Source organism: Charadrius vociferus, unplaced genomic scaffold, assembly GCF_000708025.1.
Source record: "Charadrius vociferus isolate BGI_N301 unplaced genomic scaffold, ASM70802v2 scaffold31, whole genome shotgun sequence".
NCBI lineage: Eukaryota > Metazoa > Chordata > Aves > Charadriiformes > Charadriidae > Charadrius > Charadrius vociferus.
Window position 1 is genome coordinate 594,576 of NW_009646966.1, and position 16,530 is coordinate 611,105.

Below are 16,530 nucleotides of genomic sequence, written 5' to 3' on the forward strand. Positions count from 1 at the left end.
TTACATCTGAGCTTCTTGTACTAACCTTACCATTTACTAGTCTGCACAGGTTAATAACCAGAGGTAAATCGGAAATCAAAACGATGAGTACGGGAAGAATGGGGTTTTATTTTAGATTTTCTCTACTCACTTAAGGGTCTAATGACACAGCAAGATGTTATTTTATTCTGTTAGAATGGAAAGATTGGTATGAAGGAACTGGACCTGTGCAGGATGGCCTAATCAAGACAAAAGCTTGACGTTCATTGAAAGATGATGATCGCGTGAAGATGGGAAAGGTTTTACATGGAAGAAAATGATAATGTGAGATGAAACCAATTACAAACATGTAAAACTAATTACTTATGAAAACATCCTGTGCATACCAAAAAATCCTTGCCTCCACCCAGTCAGCAGCAACATTTATTTTAATCACTAAACAGAAGAAATTTCAGAACTCATTTACTAGAACATATTTATCTAACTTTTAAAAATCAAAGCTCTTTCTCAGAAATACCAAAATAGGTCAGAGTTATAACTATCCTTTAAGAATAACATTGCTTTGTAGAGTAAAAAAAGAATTGACCTGTTTGCTTAGTAAATGCTATTAGTGATGAATAACCCATCAGCTTTCTATACCGTGTTCAAAAAGCCTTTAGAATTTTATTGGTATGGTGCTCAGTTCTGATAATTCAGCTTTTAATGCAATCAAGAATATCACCAGGAGCTACTTAATTAATTCCCCAGTGCCGCATGAATTTAATTTTCAATGACTTTATTGAGAACTTTTTTTCTTAATTTTACAATGAGAAACTATAATCACTGTTACACAACTTGCAAATATTTCAAACAAGACAGCAATCTCCTATTTTTTTGATTTTTTCTGTTCCAAACTCGGCTCCTGAGATGGATTTTCTGCCTCAGCTTCATTTTCATCTTCCTGTAAAAGAAAATGAAAACCTGAACATTAATCAACTTATTGAAGAAGTACACCTTTTGTACTTATGCATACGTATAGAATTCTGTATAGACTTTTTTCACCTTTTGCCTGACCAATAAGCATAAAAATAAGCAAAAAATGACACTTATTCAATGACACTTATTTGATTTTGCTCTAGCGTTGAAATAAAAATGATAACAACACTCAAAATTTAAACAAATCTAATCACCTACATTTATAGTAGAAGAATAATTTATTGAGTAACTATTTCACCAACCAATTTACTGGATGGTTACATAAAGAAATTACTAAACTGTACACGGATAACAAGACACTCAAACATCTGCAGCAGACAGTATTACACACCTTTCCTTTGTTCTTGACCAGAGGTTTCCACTAAATTACTTTCAAATGCAAGAACTTTCATCACTGTTCTAAAAATTACTTTAGAAAAGCATCTGCCATTGAAAAATGTTTCATTTTTTTGAGACCAGATACGTTTACTTCACCATTTGATAAAAGACAATAAATTTAACTTCAGAGACACTTTATGTGCTGCAGCATCGTATTTTTGTCCCATCTAGCATATTTTCTTGACAGGTCTGCCAATTTTCCAATTACTTGTACCACCATATGTTATCTGAAGATCAGTCAGGTCTAAAATAGGAAACATGAGCATGTCAGGCAGCAGCATGCTTACAATATTCTACAGCTTCAGCTCCAAGAGTTGGGCTCATAATTCACTATGAGTTCCTCTGGAACTCACTGAAAAAATGAAGTGACATCATAATGCGCGTTTCCATAGGAATGGATACTATTTTGTGTCCAGTACAAAATCGTGACCTCCAAAGTATAAATTAGGGAAGACTGAGAAAACTGGTTTATAAGGCCACTTGCAACCCATTGAAAAGTCCTTATCACACATTCAAAGTATAGCCAGTTCTCCTGCCTGCATTTTGATTCCATATACAGAGAATCTTCCTCGTTCCAAAAACACAAAGGAGAAGAAATGAATAGACATTTGGGAATGAAGAAGCGTCCTGGCTGCTGTAACACCACTCATCACAAGTCAACAGCTGAGAGAAAGGAAATGTCAGGGACACTAGGTGGGACCCAGGAGCCCAGGGTGCAGTTTCCTGCTTTAAAATAGCACCTTCATTCTTCCGGGAAAACAACTTTATCTTTTTGCATTCTAGTCCTTCTTTCACCATCAAAGGGTGTTTTGTAAGGATAATTATACTAAAGATTGAGGTACACAATCTACAGGAACATCACATGGGCAGCACAAAATAGAATAGCAATGGAAAATCTCATTTTAAAAATGTAGTTTTATGTTACACGACACTAAAATAAAATGGAAAAGTTAGTGGTTCTGTTAAAGAAACATACAATTCAAACCATTCTGCTTCTAAATCCTCCCCTCTTCTTGGGACAGGCTAGGCACTAAAAAATATTTACATGACTGACCACTAAAGGCTAAAAGCTTTTTTCCTTATCTTTCTGGACTGTCATCTCTTCAATCACCTTTAAAACATGCAGTGAGCCCTGTGGCTCTTTTAGTTCAGGTGAGGAAACATGTCTGTGCACGTGTGTGAAACCAAAGATTGTTGATTCACTGAAATTACAAGTGTAGCATATATTCAAGAGTGTGTAATGCATAGTAAACATACAAAGGTCAGCTTTCTAAAGAAAATGAAGGCAAGGCAGAATGGGAAACAACAAAGGAGCAGCATGTAACTAAGCTTAGATATACTGCTACAGATGACAAAGAACATCATTGAATAAAAAAGCCACCCAGAGAAACTTTTGGCTCCTATAAAAAACCAGCCAGGTTCTTTCATGAAGGACTTGTTAATAAAAGAACAGCAAATCTGCATGTTTCGGACGGTCCTTACCTACAGAAGTTGTCTCTCTACTGACCTCAATGCCAACTAATCCACCTCCGTAGCACACAACCCGATAACGTGAATAACTGGCAAATACTGACTTGTACTCCCTTATACAGGGAACATAAACCCCACACAATCATTCTTTTCACAGCACGCTTGCCATATTGCTTAGGGCTTCCTCTCCTCGTAGAGGAAGCATGCAGAAATTTCAGGGACAACAGGGTCATGCCTTCACTGAGGACTACAAGAGGGTCAAGGGATATTAGGCTCAATACTGAACAGCAGCTTCCCAGGTCTATTTTTTGCAGACAAAAAGGTTTTATACAGTGAAAGAGGCTTTGTAACAGAATCTTCTGGCTTTGTGTAGACTTGAAATGTTTTAATTTTGCGCTTATAATGTCACACTTGCTCTCTGGCAGATTTCCTAGGTTACAGCAGCAGCTGCAGTGATCAGTGATTTCTGAGATGCAGAAATGACGGCTGAGTGGCTGCAGCAAGTCCAGGATTTGCTCTGTGTGAATACTCAAGATGGAAGCATCCACTTTGGGATATTTTGCAGTACCAATACTCTTTTCTTTGTTCGTCTCCTGTTGCTTCAACCAGGTAAAACATATTCAAACAGATAAAATCTACCAGCAGAGTATGAATTGGACTTACGCAGGCAGAGTGGCACACACAAGTCATCCAGGTTCCTGACAAATATTTTGTTATTTTTTGTTACTGATATTTTTATGCACAAAAGCTTTCTGAATAATATTATATTAAAACATGCTCCACGTAGCGCATCTTAATTTTGCAGAGGCGCTTTTACTCCAAGAACAGTATTATCTTTCATGATAGTATCTCTCATCAAACAGATATTTCTCACGTTTCATATTGAAACAGAAATCTAAATGTATTATCTCTCAACATGGGTGAGTGCTGTGCAAAGCGCAGAGTAACAATGGTTGATCTTTCCCACAGTATGAATTATGAAGGGGAAAAAACTTTTTCCTTTGTCAGATATGCCTTCGGCCAGATCTGTTCCCAGACTTGTGCGCTGCCACAGTGCCAGCACAAAAGAGATGGCAGAAATGATCAGCAGGAGACACTGGAAAGTATCAACCACCAGTTTTGGCACCCAAGCAGCTTTCTGCCAGAAAAAAAAAGTGCCAGCAGTAGCCTGAGGATGGCAAACTTGCTAATGACTGAAAATTATCAGAAAATTTTGAGACATGAACTCCTCTAAGTTATAAAAAGTGTAATGTCAGTACCCATATGCTTGGGAAAGATTTGAACTGGAAATTTAGAGCACACATATTAACCATACTCCAAGATGTGAAGACTCGCTATTATTTCATTTTGCTGACAATGCAAAATTTCTATGAAATATTTTATTATATTTTTTTTAATAGCCCAAGAGGCATCCCAATGATTGCACATAGAATACTGAATTGGTGGAGTTTCTAATGTCATTAATAATGTTTGAATTTTCAGCTAAATAGCCTATATAGCCTAATTATAATGAAATTATGCCAAAGAGACTGCTGATTAAACATATTTAATATATTTGTTTTACTAATTACCACCTATCACTATCATCATTATAATGCTTTTAATTCCGACAGATAGCAAAGGAAAACCTTTTATTTTCATGTTATCTGTTAAAAAACAGTCCATGATGGCAGTGTGTAAAGTTGCTATTACCAGTGGCTACACAGCAGATGCAATACTGTATTCCAGTTTCTGTTTCACAGAAATTCAGTTCACATTATTTCTATTAATACCTCACATCTCTATTTTATGTTATTTATTTTTTTTTCTAGCTGCCTATGAGTCTACTGTCTTGTGCTTTCTGTCCTAAAAAACCTGAAAAAAAGAACAGTTATTTCGGTGTTAAAATGTTCAATGATCAATGCAGTTTTTGCTAGCAGATGTCACACACCAAACTTCTCTCAGTATCTCTTCTGACTACAGGCAACCATAGACTCAAATATTATACAGTGAATTTTGAACACACTCACCTAAAAGATGTCTCAGCACAGATGTGGTGACTTGTAAGACCAGCAAAGGGAAGTGAATCCCTCAAGATTGTATTACTACTCCCACTAAAAAAGTGCATTTAACAGCCCAAAAATTATTTTCGTGTTGAAATGAATGAAGTTTACTAGTCTGGAATTGTCGTTCTTTCGGATTTACAAAACAAACAGTGATAAGAAAAAGTACAAAGGGATTTATAAAGTGCTGTTAAAGCCAACACCCTGAATTGAAATGTCAGATCAGGAGCTCCTTAAGCTACTGATGCCTGGACAACACCTCATCAGCATCCTGATGACGCTGATGGACTGATGGATCTTCCACATCATCTTGTTTCCTACATCCTTTCCCCAGGCATCGCTCCTTTTCCCTGACGGAAACAAGGTATTAGATTAAAGGGTCCTTTGGATGCTCTACATATGTCTTCAAATGTCCTATGGACATCTCTTCTGTCAAACTACTTAATCTCCACTTGGTGTCTGAGCATTTATGGGTCACAGTAACAGCAAAGGGTCAGGAATTTACAACTGAGACCCTACAATCTGTCACCTAAATAAGTCTTGTGAATTGTTATTAAAGTACTGAGCATTCAATAGCTTTGACAAAGTTAATGGAAATACTTCGATATTTAGGTGTCTTCAGCTGCCAAAAAAATAAAGGTAAGAAGCTGACTTTTAAGATCTTATTTCTGAAAATTTTGATATGACAGTTGAGAGAGACTGTCATATAACTTCATCCCCTTTGAAAGCATGTTTAAGGTCAACTACAAATGGTGCTTTAAGGAGAGAATAACAGGTCCCATGTGGAAAGTTAATTTTCTAGTAATTATTCCAGAATACTCCCCTGTCGACAAATTCTGGCATGAAAAAGAAAGTCCCTAGAAATAGCATTTTGGGTGTCCCTTTCTCTTTTCCCTCCTCCAACCAACTTCATTCAAAATGTCTGAGAATTTCTTTTTATTCCATTAGTTAATGATATGAAATCTGGAAGATGACAGTGAATTAGACAATTCTTAACTCTATAAGGAATCTGACACTACTCTGTATGTAGAAGAGATCACATCTCGATTAACTGTGCCAGGAAATGCACCAATTCACAGATTTATGCATCACATCACACCTGTAATTTCTAAAGTTGCATTGCAAAGTATACTTAATGAAATAAACTTGCTGTTGTGGGCTTTGCAAACTGTAACCCACATTCTAGACTTAATAAACAACTATATATTACAGTATGATGTAACTGGACATCTGAATAATAAGAAAGGAAGCAAACCACAAAAATATCCCACTATAATGAGGAATGACTAAAGGGTTCTCTATGCTATCACATAATCTAGCAAGATCGTGTCAAAATCACCCAGGACCAAATTCAGATACTATTACTTTTCATAGGATCTTAACCCAAAAGAGCTGTAGCAGGACTAACATACTAAGCTCCAGTGAGGGTGTCCAGCTGGTGTTTCACCTCCTCCCTCACACATTCTAGCTAGCAAACACCAGCTGAAGGTAGGTAAAAATACTTTTAATACTCTTCAAAAATATATCGGGAAAAAGAGACCTCAGAAACTATAAGAGCTTTTCTTTTTGTACATTAAAGTCTAGCTTTCCAATGTCATGGGCCAAATTTGGAGGAAAAGGAGCTTCAGGGCTAAAAATATGGAGTTCAATCAGTCTCCCTGTTAAATCAGCAAAAGGTGAGCATGCAGCACTAAAATGCAAACGTTATTTTTTCTTCCACAGCCTATGCTATCCTCTTCAAATGTATTTCTGACCACCCTTACAATGAAGAGTGGTGCAGAAATACAGAGCACAAGTGGAACAGTTCTTTACCAATGCATATTAGGAGCAAATATAAATTTCTTGTGATAGATGACAGTTTTCTGTCACTGTAGCTCTGCAGTGATAAGGCAGCTGTTTGTTTCCTAAGAAAAGGAGACCCTTGCTACATGGATCATTTTCATAGTGACAGCCTTGACAAGTTTGACATTTGCTTCATGAAGTATTCTAAAGCAGCCATCAAGAAAATGCCCCCTCTGGGACCACTGGCAAGCTGACAGTCGTACCTTTTAATGTGCATCTCCATGAATTCTTAACTGTCAAAGCCCACCAAATTCCTACAACGAAATCTCTGCTGATCTGGTACATAAAAAATGGAGGCTATGAATGAACGAAACATTATAATCTAAGTAAACATGACATCAATTAACTGGAAGCAGCTCTCCACCCCATTTTGTTCAGTAAAAAGAGCAACGTTTAACTGTTGGAGGTTTCCTTCAGCGCTGCAGTGCGTGGCATCGTGCTCTAGGTGGCAATGCAAGACTAGGAGAACTATTTTTATACCAACGTTCCTCTTCAGAAGCTACAAGCAGCTGCATGTTTATCATAAACTCTTTCCTTTAACTTGCACTGGTACAAGAACTTTAAGTCTTTTTGAAATGTTTGTCAGTGTTCTGTATTTTCTATTTCCTTGTTTCTAATTCTGATTATACAGATAAATGTACCATCGCAAGAGCCCTTACAGTCAAATTTCATTTAACGCTTAGTACAGAAGTGGAATTTCATGCCAGATTTCAAATCCTCCATCTGTTTCACTCCTTTTTAGGAGGCAACCATTCCACTGAGTGGCCCTTTTGGCTGACTGCCGCTACATTTGGGATGCTCTTCAGGGCAGGTGGTGCTTGAAACCCAACCATTGTTTTACAAGTTCAGCTGGTTCTCCTTGAAGAAAGTTGAGGAAAATGTTTCCTCTTTAACAGTGTGAGTCTTTAAAGGTTTAAGTTTGTGAACTTTAGACTTTATCTACAAATGCTTAGATATCACAAACCGGAAACACCTACTAAGAAACAGATGAAAATCAACTTCCATGGGATTGTGCTGCGCCTGTATGGGACAGGTCTCCTTCATTTCCACTCCGGTCTCGGAATGCACACTTGCATTAATTTTCAAGGCTTCAAGTCTGACACTGTCCTCATTAAGATCCTTTCTAAGATAAATTTGTCACTCAATTATAATACTTATATCTGTGCATATATAAACATATATATGGAAACCACAATAGCATTTTCTACTTAAGTGGCAATATAACTGTTATTTTTATGAATTATAAATTAAAACAGAAAGTTCCACTTTATATATACTCATAATACTACTACAGAATAATACTCAATAGCCTAGAAATGCATATTCTAATCAAATCAGAATGATTTTAAATATTCATGGTTATACCCCCATCATGTTTACGCTATATATTTACTAAATTATACGAAGCAAAACCTCCTCATATTTGTATTCTTGATACTAAGAAAAAAAATGGCTGCTTCTTACAATAGCTACATGAGAACAAAAGGTGCTCAGGCCAATAATAAGGAATTAATAGCTCTTTTAAACAATTTTATTTCTAAGTACTGTTTAATAAAAAAAACCAAAACCAAATAAGAGGCTAATTTTCAACTGCTCAATTGTTAGGCTATACGTGCATCTTGGTAGTTACTAAATGATAGCTGAAGAATTTTTCATGCTTTACCTGTTTTCGCAAATAAGTCTGGCTATAGGACAGCCTTTTGTCAAGAGGTCTGAACGTCCTTTGTTTCCGAAATGATTAACAACGTCAAATAGAAAAGTAGGCACAACTAAGTTACTTAAAAATGCTTCTGTGAGCTACAGTCAAAACGTGCTGTCTACAGGCAAAGGCAGCTGAAAAACATCGCTCTAAACATCACTGAAGTACACGTTTTTAGTGGAAAAAGATAGCACTACCATATGAAAGGAATAAATTTATCTCAATAACAGAGAAAACCTAGACCATACTGAAAACGTTTTAGGAAAAATGAGTGCATTGTATGCTTCTGACCAAAATTAATTAGAGTTTTAATGTTTTACATTTCCACCATAATTCTTTAAATGGTGCATTTATTTCATAGTAATAAACACTCGGTTCATTAAGTAAAGTTCAAAATCTGTGTTACTCGCTACATTTAACAACCTTTGGCCCTCTTCTTCAGTATTTCTTGATTCACGTTTCCAAAGCATTGAATAAGCAATTGAGGAACACAATTAAATTTCATGACTCTGCATATTTAGGATTCTTATTTCATCTAAGACAAAGGGCAATTAATCTACCATTCTATACTGAATACCAACTTTAGTGAGCCATGATAGATACTGAAATGAACTTACAGGAAATGCTTAATTAAATTACTGTAAAAAGCATAACCAAAGTTTTTTCTTTCCTTATGACAAAAGAAAATGCACATTTAATTAGAAAAAGTCTACTGTAGTATTATAAATTTAATAACTTGGGAATTCATGAAAATATTGCCATAATGTGACAGCTAACAATTCAGAAAGCTTTCTTCTCCTTTCTTTTATTTCCATCAAAACGTTTCACCTGAGTACAGCCATGAAATTCTGTTCAGGCTCAAGGCATAAAAGATGGATCTTTCACTGGAGTTAATATGATGACACAGGAGTCTGAACAACACAGCAAAGGCCTTTATTTTAGTCGCCTATTCTCCAAAGTGTGAAATAAGTAAATGCTGTAAAAATAGCCTTGTATTTGTTGTAATACTGAACGCCTATATTTAGTCGCAATCCATGAAGTTGCAAACAAAACTGATAGAAAAGTAGGAAGCTGTAGGAGTAGATGGAGGATAGACTATGACAGCAAATAGAACCCATGCTACTGATGAAGAAATCAGAGGTGGAAGAGACTTCTGCTTTTTTAAAAAAAAAACACCACAGCTCCTGTCAGTAAGTCCCCCAGAACACAGACTGACATTTTAATTCAGACTCTAACAACTATAGCTAGACAGATGTTTCAATGATTTCAACATCCATTAAATAAAATCCCAGAAGAGCATTCTAGGGTAGAACCACATCTTCATGCTATCAACCCAGGTACAATCTCTCATGGAAAACCTACATGGTCCCTACTGGTATCATTCATTTAATCTAAATTAACAGTAGCACTGTAGACCTACCCAGAAGTCAAAATCATTCCTTTACAAGTTGTAGAAACATACTTTTTACACAACAATATAACCCAAACATTTGGCGATGGACCTGAAATCAAACAAGACAAGAAATCTACGGCTTTAGAAGTTGGAATTCAGTTGGTTTGATGGCAAAGGAAGGTTTGTAGACCTGTTTGGTTTTGTATTTTGACTTTATTTCTGTATTTGAAGATAGCACTTAACTGTTCTGATCCTGTAATGATGCCTGAACACTTCTGTTTCATACAATAGATCAACTCAGCTGCATTTGAAGCATCAAGGGTGTAATGGTAATAAACACACAGTCGATTTTGACTCAAAATTGTAACAGATTTCAATAGTTTCAAGGTGATCAGCTTCTAAATTAAAGAATGCATATATTAGGTTTACCAGTAGAATGAATTCTCTTCAATCTCCGCTCGTCTGTGCATTTCCAAGTGAGGTTCTAAAGCCAAATGGTATTTAATTCAGTGGGTATACTGAAGGATGTTTTGGTAATTTGTCACGATAGCGATGTTACTTCACTGTAATTTTTTGAAGTCAGAATCTGATGAAACTCTTTCAACTGGAAATAATGCAATGTCCAACCATTTAAGGTAATACTAACATCTAAAGCAACTTTGCAAAAACCAGCCCTATAAAAGCAGCATCTGCCTCCAAACACACTCCGATATCCTTCCAAAAAAAGATTAGTTGCTTTTCAGAAACTTAGAATCAAATTAATTGACAGACCTCACCTCAGTGCAGGTAGTCACCACAGAGCTCCTTACAGGTTCATGGTGCATTTCCTACTGATAAATTTAGAAGTTACTGTTCCACTATATTACATCAAAATCATCTTTTGCTTTGTCAACAGCTTGCTTCCCATCTCTGCCCGCCCTCCAACAAATCACATATAACTTTGTTAGAAGAGTGGGAGAAAAAATACTTTGATGTGATTCAATTACTGAAAAAGCTATATTCTAAAAGATTCCCAAAGCTAGAGAAATTTGGCTATAAATAATTAGTGTTTTGCATATTTATGGTAGAAGAGCTCATTACAGAGCTCACACTATAAATCATTATTTATCTCCTTTTTCATTAAAACACTAATCCCACTTAATATCATTCGTTGAAACTCCTTTTGAATCTCACTAAACTCCGTTCCTCAGAAGACTACTCAACTCAGAAGGTTTTTTGTCTCCCATTATGTTATATCACAGTGCTTCCAAGGCATAATATGCTTCACAGCCATTAAGGGCCACAACTTGCAAACACGTATACATGCATCGCTACATTCAACTCATCTGATCACTGAACTGAACAGCACTATTTACTGGAGTTACGTATGAAATATACTGTAGAACAAGGCTTCTCTGGAATGGGATACTGAATTTAAACAGCCCCCTGATCAAGCACGGCATTTAAATTATGGGTATTTAAGAGGAAGTTGAGGCTCTTTTCGGAGGGCTATTTTTTCCCTAAAATCCCAGTGCTGCCAGTCAGCTGCCTTTAAAGAGTTCCTGCCCAGCATCTTTGTAGGGTCAGCAACAGCCCCGCAGCGATGTTCGGGAGTTGCTGCTCGCTGCTCTTGTACAACAGCTGCTCTCGTAACTGTCAGTGTAACCTAATAATATCAAGCATATACTTACACATTCATTCGTTTTACTTAGCTGCAATATATTTTCCTGGGTTTATTCATTGGATTTTCTTTTTCTGCACATACAGGAGCTCCGGGAATTGGATATCACGGTTCTAAGAGTTAACCGCCAGTAACTATTTGATTATTTTGTTTACTCATGATTTAAGATGATCATCGTATGTCTCCTTTACACACAAAACAGAACAGGAGTAAAAAAAAAAGAGGTTATGTAGAAAAAACAGGCTCATGTTCTCCTGCGGTAAATACTACCTCGTGTTTGATACAACTCATTTTGCCTGCTTCCTCTCAGCTAGATACACCTTAGACAACACAACACATCAAGAACCACAGAAGTCTGTAGCACTGCCATTTACATCAGCATTTAAATTTAGAAAAAATCATGTAACTATACTACTTCCTGCCAACTTTATTTGAAAATATGATTATTAAGAATATGAAGACTACAAATCTAAAAGACTAAAAAAAAAGGCAGCAAATGCTTTCTATTTTGGTAGACAAGAAATCAAGGATCTTACTCTTCCTGTATTAATTGATGTTCCCCTTTGTCTGTCAGTACTTTCATTGAAGTATTTTCAATTAATTCAAATTCAAGAGAACCTTTCAGAAGGTAAGTTCTTAAAAAAGGAAAACCTGAAAAAAATTGTTAGTTGTTGCTTCTGTTGCCCATTCAAAGCCCCCAAAATGATGCCTTTTAAGACCTAGATATACAAAAGTCTCTTAGCTCCTTTCAAGATTTTGCTGTTCAATTTGATAATGATAATATAGTGATATAATATTTATTTTAATATAACATTATTTAATAATCCAAATGTATATAAAACTACTTCATATAGAAAAATTCTACATTTCTTTATAAAACAAATACACTGACTATACAGGACAGACATAAAAAATCAGACAATTACTGCAGATATTTTATCAAACCAGTACTGAGCCTCGAGGAGTCAGTCTGCAGAGGTCTGCTTTAGGGGGAGAAAAGGAATTGAGGTCAAGGTGAGAATTCCCCATATGAAACATGGTGTGTGAAGAAAGCTGAGAAAAGCTCTGGAGAGTGAGCTGGAAAATGTCATTGGAGGAGAGGAAGAAATGGAGGAGGGGGATGTAATAGGATTTATAATCTAGAGGAAGGCACTAACAGAAACCAGGATAAAGTTAATGCATGTGTCCATAGTAAAGCAAGGTATGAGACTCAGATGAGGAATTTCTCGGCTAAAATCTCTGACATTTGTGCCCCTGCTATAATACATACTCGGCCTGGAGGGTGTGGAAATTGAACTCGCTGCTACATTAAAGAACTTATCCGTAAAATGTGAATAATAATACTTTCAATGTCAGGATGGAGCTCTATGCATGAAAAGATTTATATAAGTGCTAAGTGCTGTCATTGTTATTACATTCAGAAAGTACAGAAGGCTTTAAAAGCATTAACTTTTCTACTGCAGAACATCACCTGTTCTTTCCGAAACCAGCCAAGAAGACATAAAATGAGCACAGTTATTGCAAGAAATTGTCTGGTTCTAAATTCTGGTGCATATTTTTTGTCTCTGGGAAAAGTAAACAACCATTAATAGCAGGAATTTTATGATACACGATACGGTATAATATGCAGCAAGCTATAAAGCATATGAAAAACAGTTTTACTTCATATAAACTTGTTTTTCATCAGGAAATTATTTAATTGGAAAGATGCTTTGAGAGCAATCAGAAGGCAACGCATAAAAAAGGTGTCTGGTTTGGAATGATGAAAAGAGAATGGAGTCAATTTTTAAAACATAATGAAATAAGGAAGTAACTACCAAGTCAGCGTTAGTACATCAGCCAGCAGGATCAAATAAAATTGATGTGTCTATTCCTCTTTTTCAGAAGGACAAGTACCTGCTCTCCAAGGAAGACCACAAACTAATAGCATTTAAGTGGTAGTCAATACCCTCTCTGTGAAAGCTGCAGTGGTCAGCTTGAGTTAGATCAGTTTTTCCTATGTGAATATACTTTTTTTCCTGCACCAGGTGACGACAAATTTTAAGGCTGTGGCTCAGAATTATGTGTTTGGCTGCATATACTTTTGTACGTTTAGGTTCTGATTTTGGATTTTTAAAATGTATCGTTTATGTCCGGTCTTGTGCTTACAATTCAAACTTTGGTGTTTACTCAGTGGACAGTGAAAGTTTCACACACAACATTGCCTTCATCCAAGAGCAGCAATAATTCATTTGCCCTGTTAACACAACATTTTCAGATACAATAAGCACTGCCTCTCTATATAACCAATTTTTCCTCTTGAAAATCTTTATTTCACTGAGAAAAAGGTAGAATTTTCTTTTGTATATTTAAAACCTTAATTACAGGAGGAGAGCTATTGATACTGCCCAACAGGTTAAAATACTTGCTCTGAAGAGAGCTGTCACTAATACGCTATTTACATTTACAAAGTGATTTCTGCATGAATGGGATTGTTCCAGCCTGAAAACAACATTTTTAATACCATAAACAAACAAGAGATGAATGCACAAAATGAACCATTTAACAGGGGTTTATGTACCCCCTGTGCATTGTATTTGGAAATGAAGTCCTTAAACTCAGAGGCGGAGGGATTCTCCGTGGATTAGAAGAGAGACCCGCAGTCCTTTCAGCAGCATCCTTTTATACAAAATTTGGCACTAACACTGTTTGCTTCAGCAAATGACTTCACGCTTTGCCTTTTTAATCCAATTTCTGCCTTAATATAGACTAAAGTGTAGTGAAAATACTGAAAGAGGATGCCTGGAAATGAATTGTGTTAGAAATCTAATCCAGGAGGTAATCCAATCCCACACAGTCAGCTCCTCATTAACTGAGAAGTTTAACCCACAGACAGCTTCCGACAAACCTGCATTCAGCACTGGCTACGACCGGATATAATTATCACACATCAAGATATGACTCAACAAGGCAGGTAAGAGGCTCAGGCTGACAAAAAGATGAAGAACAGGCCTCTATCGAAAGCTACAATAATTGATTATAACACTTATCCCAACTTGAATAGCTCGGATTTGTAGGTTATTACGGCATTAGGCACTTTGCTGGTGTAGCCCACAAGTGTATAAACTACCCTATTCAGCAAGAGCTTCCTCATTAGCAGGTATTATCTCCTCTTTTCTACAGGCCAAAGCACCCATGCCTACCTTCAACAGCCGCCCCACAGCAGACAGGAGCACGTTCAGGAAACCCTTATTCATATTTTACTGCCATGGAAAACAAGAATTTCCTAGTCACTGAACATCGGGTTCAACCAAAAAACCCAAACATTTTGGGTTTTTTTCTCTTAGACTGATAAACCACAGGTAACAACTTGGACAACATCCTGAAAACAACAGACACTTGTGGACTCCAGCAGCTTGCCACCTATGTGTCCTGGCCAAGAAGGGCCAAAAAAACAGTGTCACCATGTCTCCCTTGCGGAAGCTCTGGGTCCACTGATGACTCAAAGGCAATGCAGCATTGCTGCTCATTCCTTGTGGATATGATGTCAAACTTTCTGTCAGCACAGTGAGATTCACCAGGTTTTCAAGTCAAAAATAAAACCCCAACAAACTTAAAGCAACTTAACATGATGAAAGCATACCACTAAGATATTCCCATCACAATATTCAGTGCCACATACCTTTTCGTCCTACCCAAACTAGTGTCTATTCATAGAGGTCTCTGTCTTTAACTTATGCCTTGAACAGAGGAGAAAGAAAATGGTACCTCCCCAAATTAAAAGCAGATGTCAATAAACTAACGGACTGCAGTCCTACAAATCAGAATCTGCAGAAAGCAAAACACAAGTGAATCGAGTGCCAGAGCTCACTGGCAGCTCACTCGAACAAGCTTCAGTATCTAACTTCCCTTCACAGTGGGAAAACACAAGTGTAAGCCAAGGGTAGGCAACTCGAGTTAATTCTGCAGTCTGGGGATCCACACTAAGTGCTCAACTGGCTACTGCTGGCAAAAAGGAAATGGTATTTTCTACCATTTGCGAAGCAAACATTTTCTTAATGTAGCTTCTTTTCCATAGCCAAACTTGTCAGTTTTACACACTTCTCCACAGAAAGGTAAATGGTTCCTAAATAATTTCTACAATTTCTCACAAGATGTAAGGATTTTGTTAATACAGGACGTTTCAAAGTTAAGTTGGTAGAAGCACAAAAGTGTGCAGGAAGGAGAAGACCCGCAAAAATGGAAAATACATTTCCTGGCAATATTCTTGTCAAGGTGATTTGAACTGCACTTTGCCTGCACTGGCTGTCAGCAATAAGCTAGTATTCTTGTTTAATGAAAAGGATTTGCATTCCTGGCCTATGTAAAAATACAGGTTCTATCTTTTTCCTGTTGTTTCTCTGAGTGACTGAGGTGAGAGCTAAGACCTTTATTTTGTCTGAATAGTTTCATTAAATGCAATACAGCCCTCCCCTACTCCTTGGGTAAAGTCCCAAATATATTTTTTCATTTTCAAGGTCTTATCCGTGGATGCAAAGAATAAAAAGGAATTTTCTCCATGCCCATTTGGCTGTTTTGTTTTGAGCTGATAGTTTTAGACAAAAGCAGGTGAAAATAACACGTCTCAAGGCCGTGCCTCTTTTCTCCCACAAACTATTTCCTCTTGCTGCCTTCTCAACATGTGTAGAACTTCACCCTTTGGAGGATGTTTCAACATCTTCAGGCTCGTTGCCTTCTAGCTTTCACAGTCTACTTCACAAAATTCTCATCTTTTTAACCAGGAAAGTTTCTGAGGGTCCTTAGGATATCACTTAAAATCCTCTTGGTGTCCTTTCCTTTAGCCACAACCTCCTCTTTCTTTGTTGTTGTTCTCTGTCTACTTCCTTAAAAGAACATATTCTCTTGGTACAAGGATAAGGCCGAAATAACAGCTTACTACCTATAGATACGTTCAAGGTCGGGGGACTGAGGAGATATTCCTAGAAAGGAAATAGCTGGCAGTTGTTGGTGTTTGGGTTTTTGGTTGTTGTTTTTTTTTTTATTCTGAATCATAATTTTTTCTCTAATCTGACATTTAAGGGAATCCAAGAGGAAAAACTGGAACAGGTTGCAG

At 36.8% G+C, this 16,530-nt stretch overlaps 1 protein-coding gene across 1 annotated transcript in view; it reads right to left on the reverse strand.

The window, feature by feature from the left end:
- Nucleotides 1-737: 737 nt before the first annotated feature.
- The window catches only part of PHF14 (PHD finger protein 14), a 169,667-nt gene continuing 153,874 nt past the window's right edge, over nucleotides 738-16,530 (reverse strand). Inside the window, 2 exon segments of the mRNA XM_009895355.1 lie at nucleotides 738-856; nucleotides 859-919. Of these exon segments, the coding sequence (XP_009893657.1) occupies nucleotides 825-856; nucleotides 859-919 (93 nt within the window). The 3' untranslated portion in view covers nucleotides 738-824.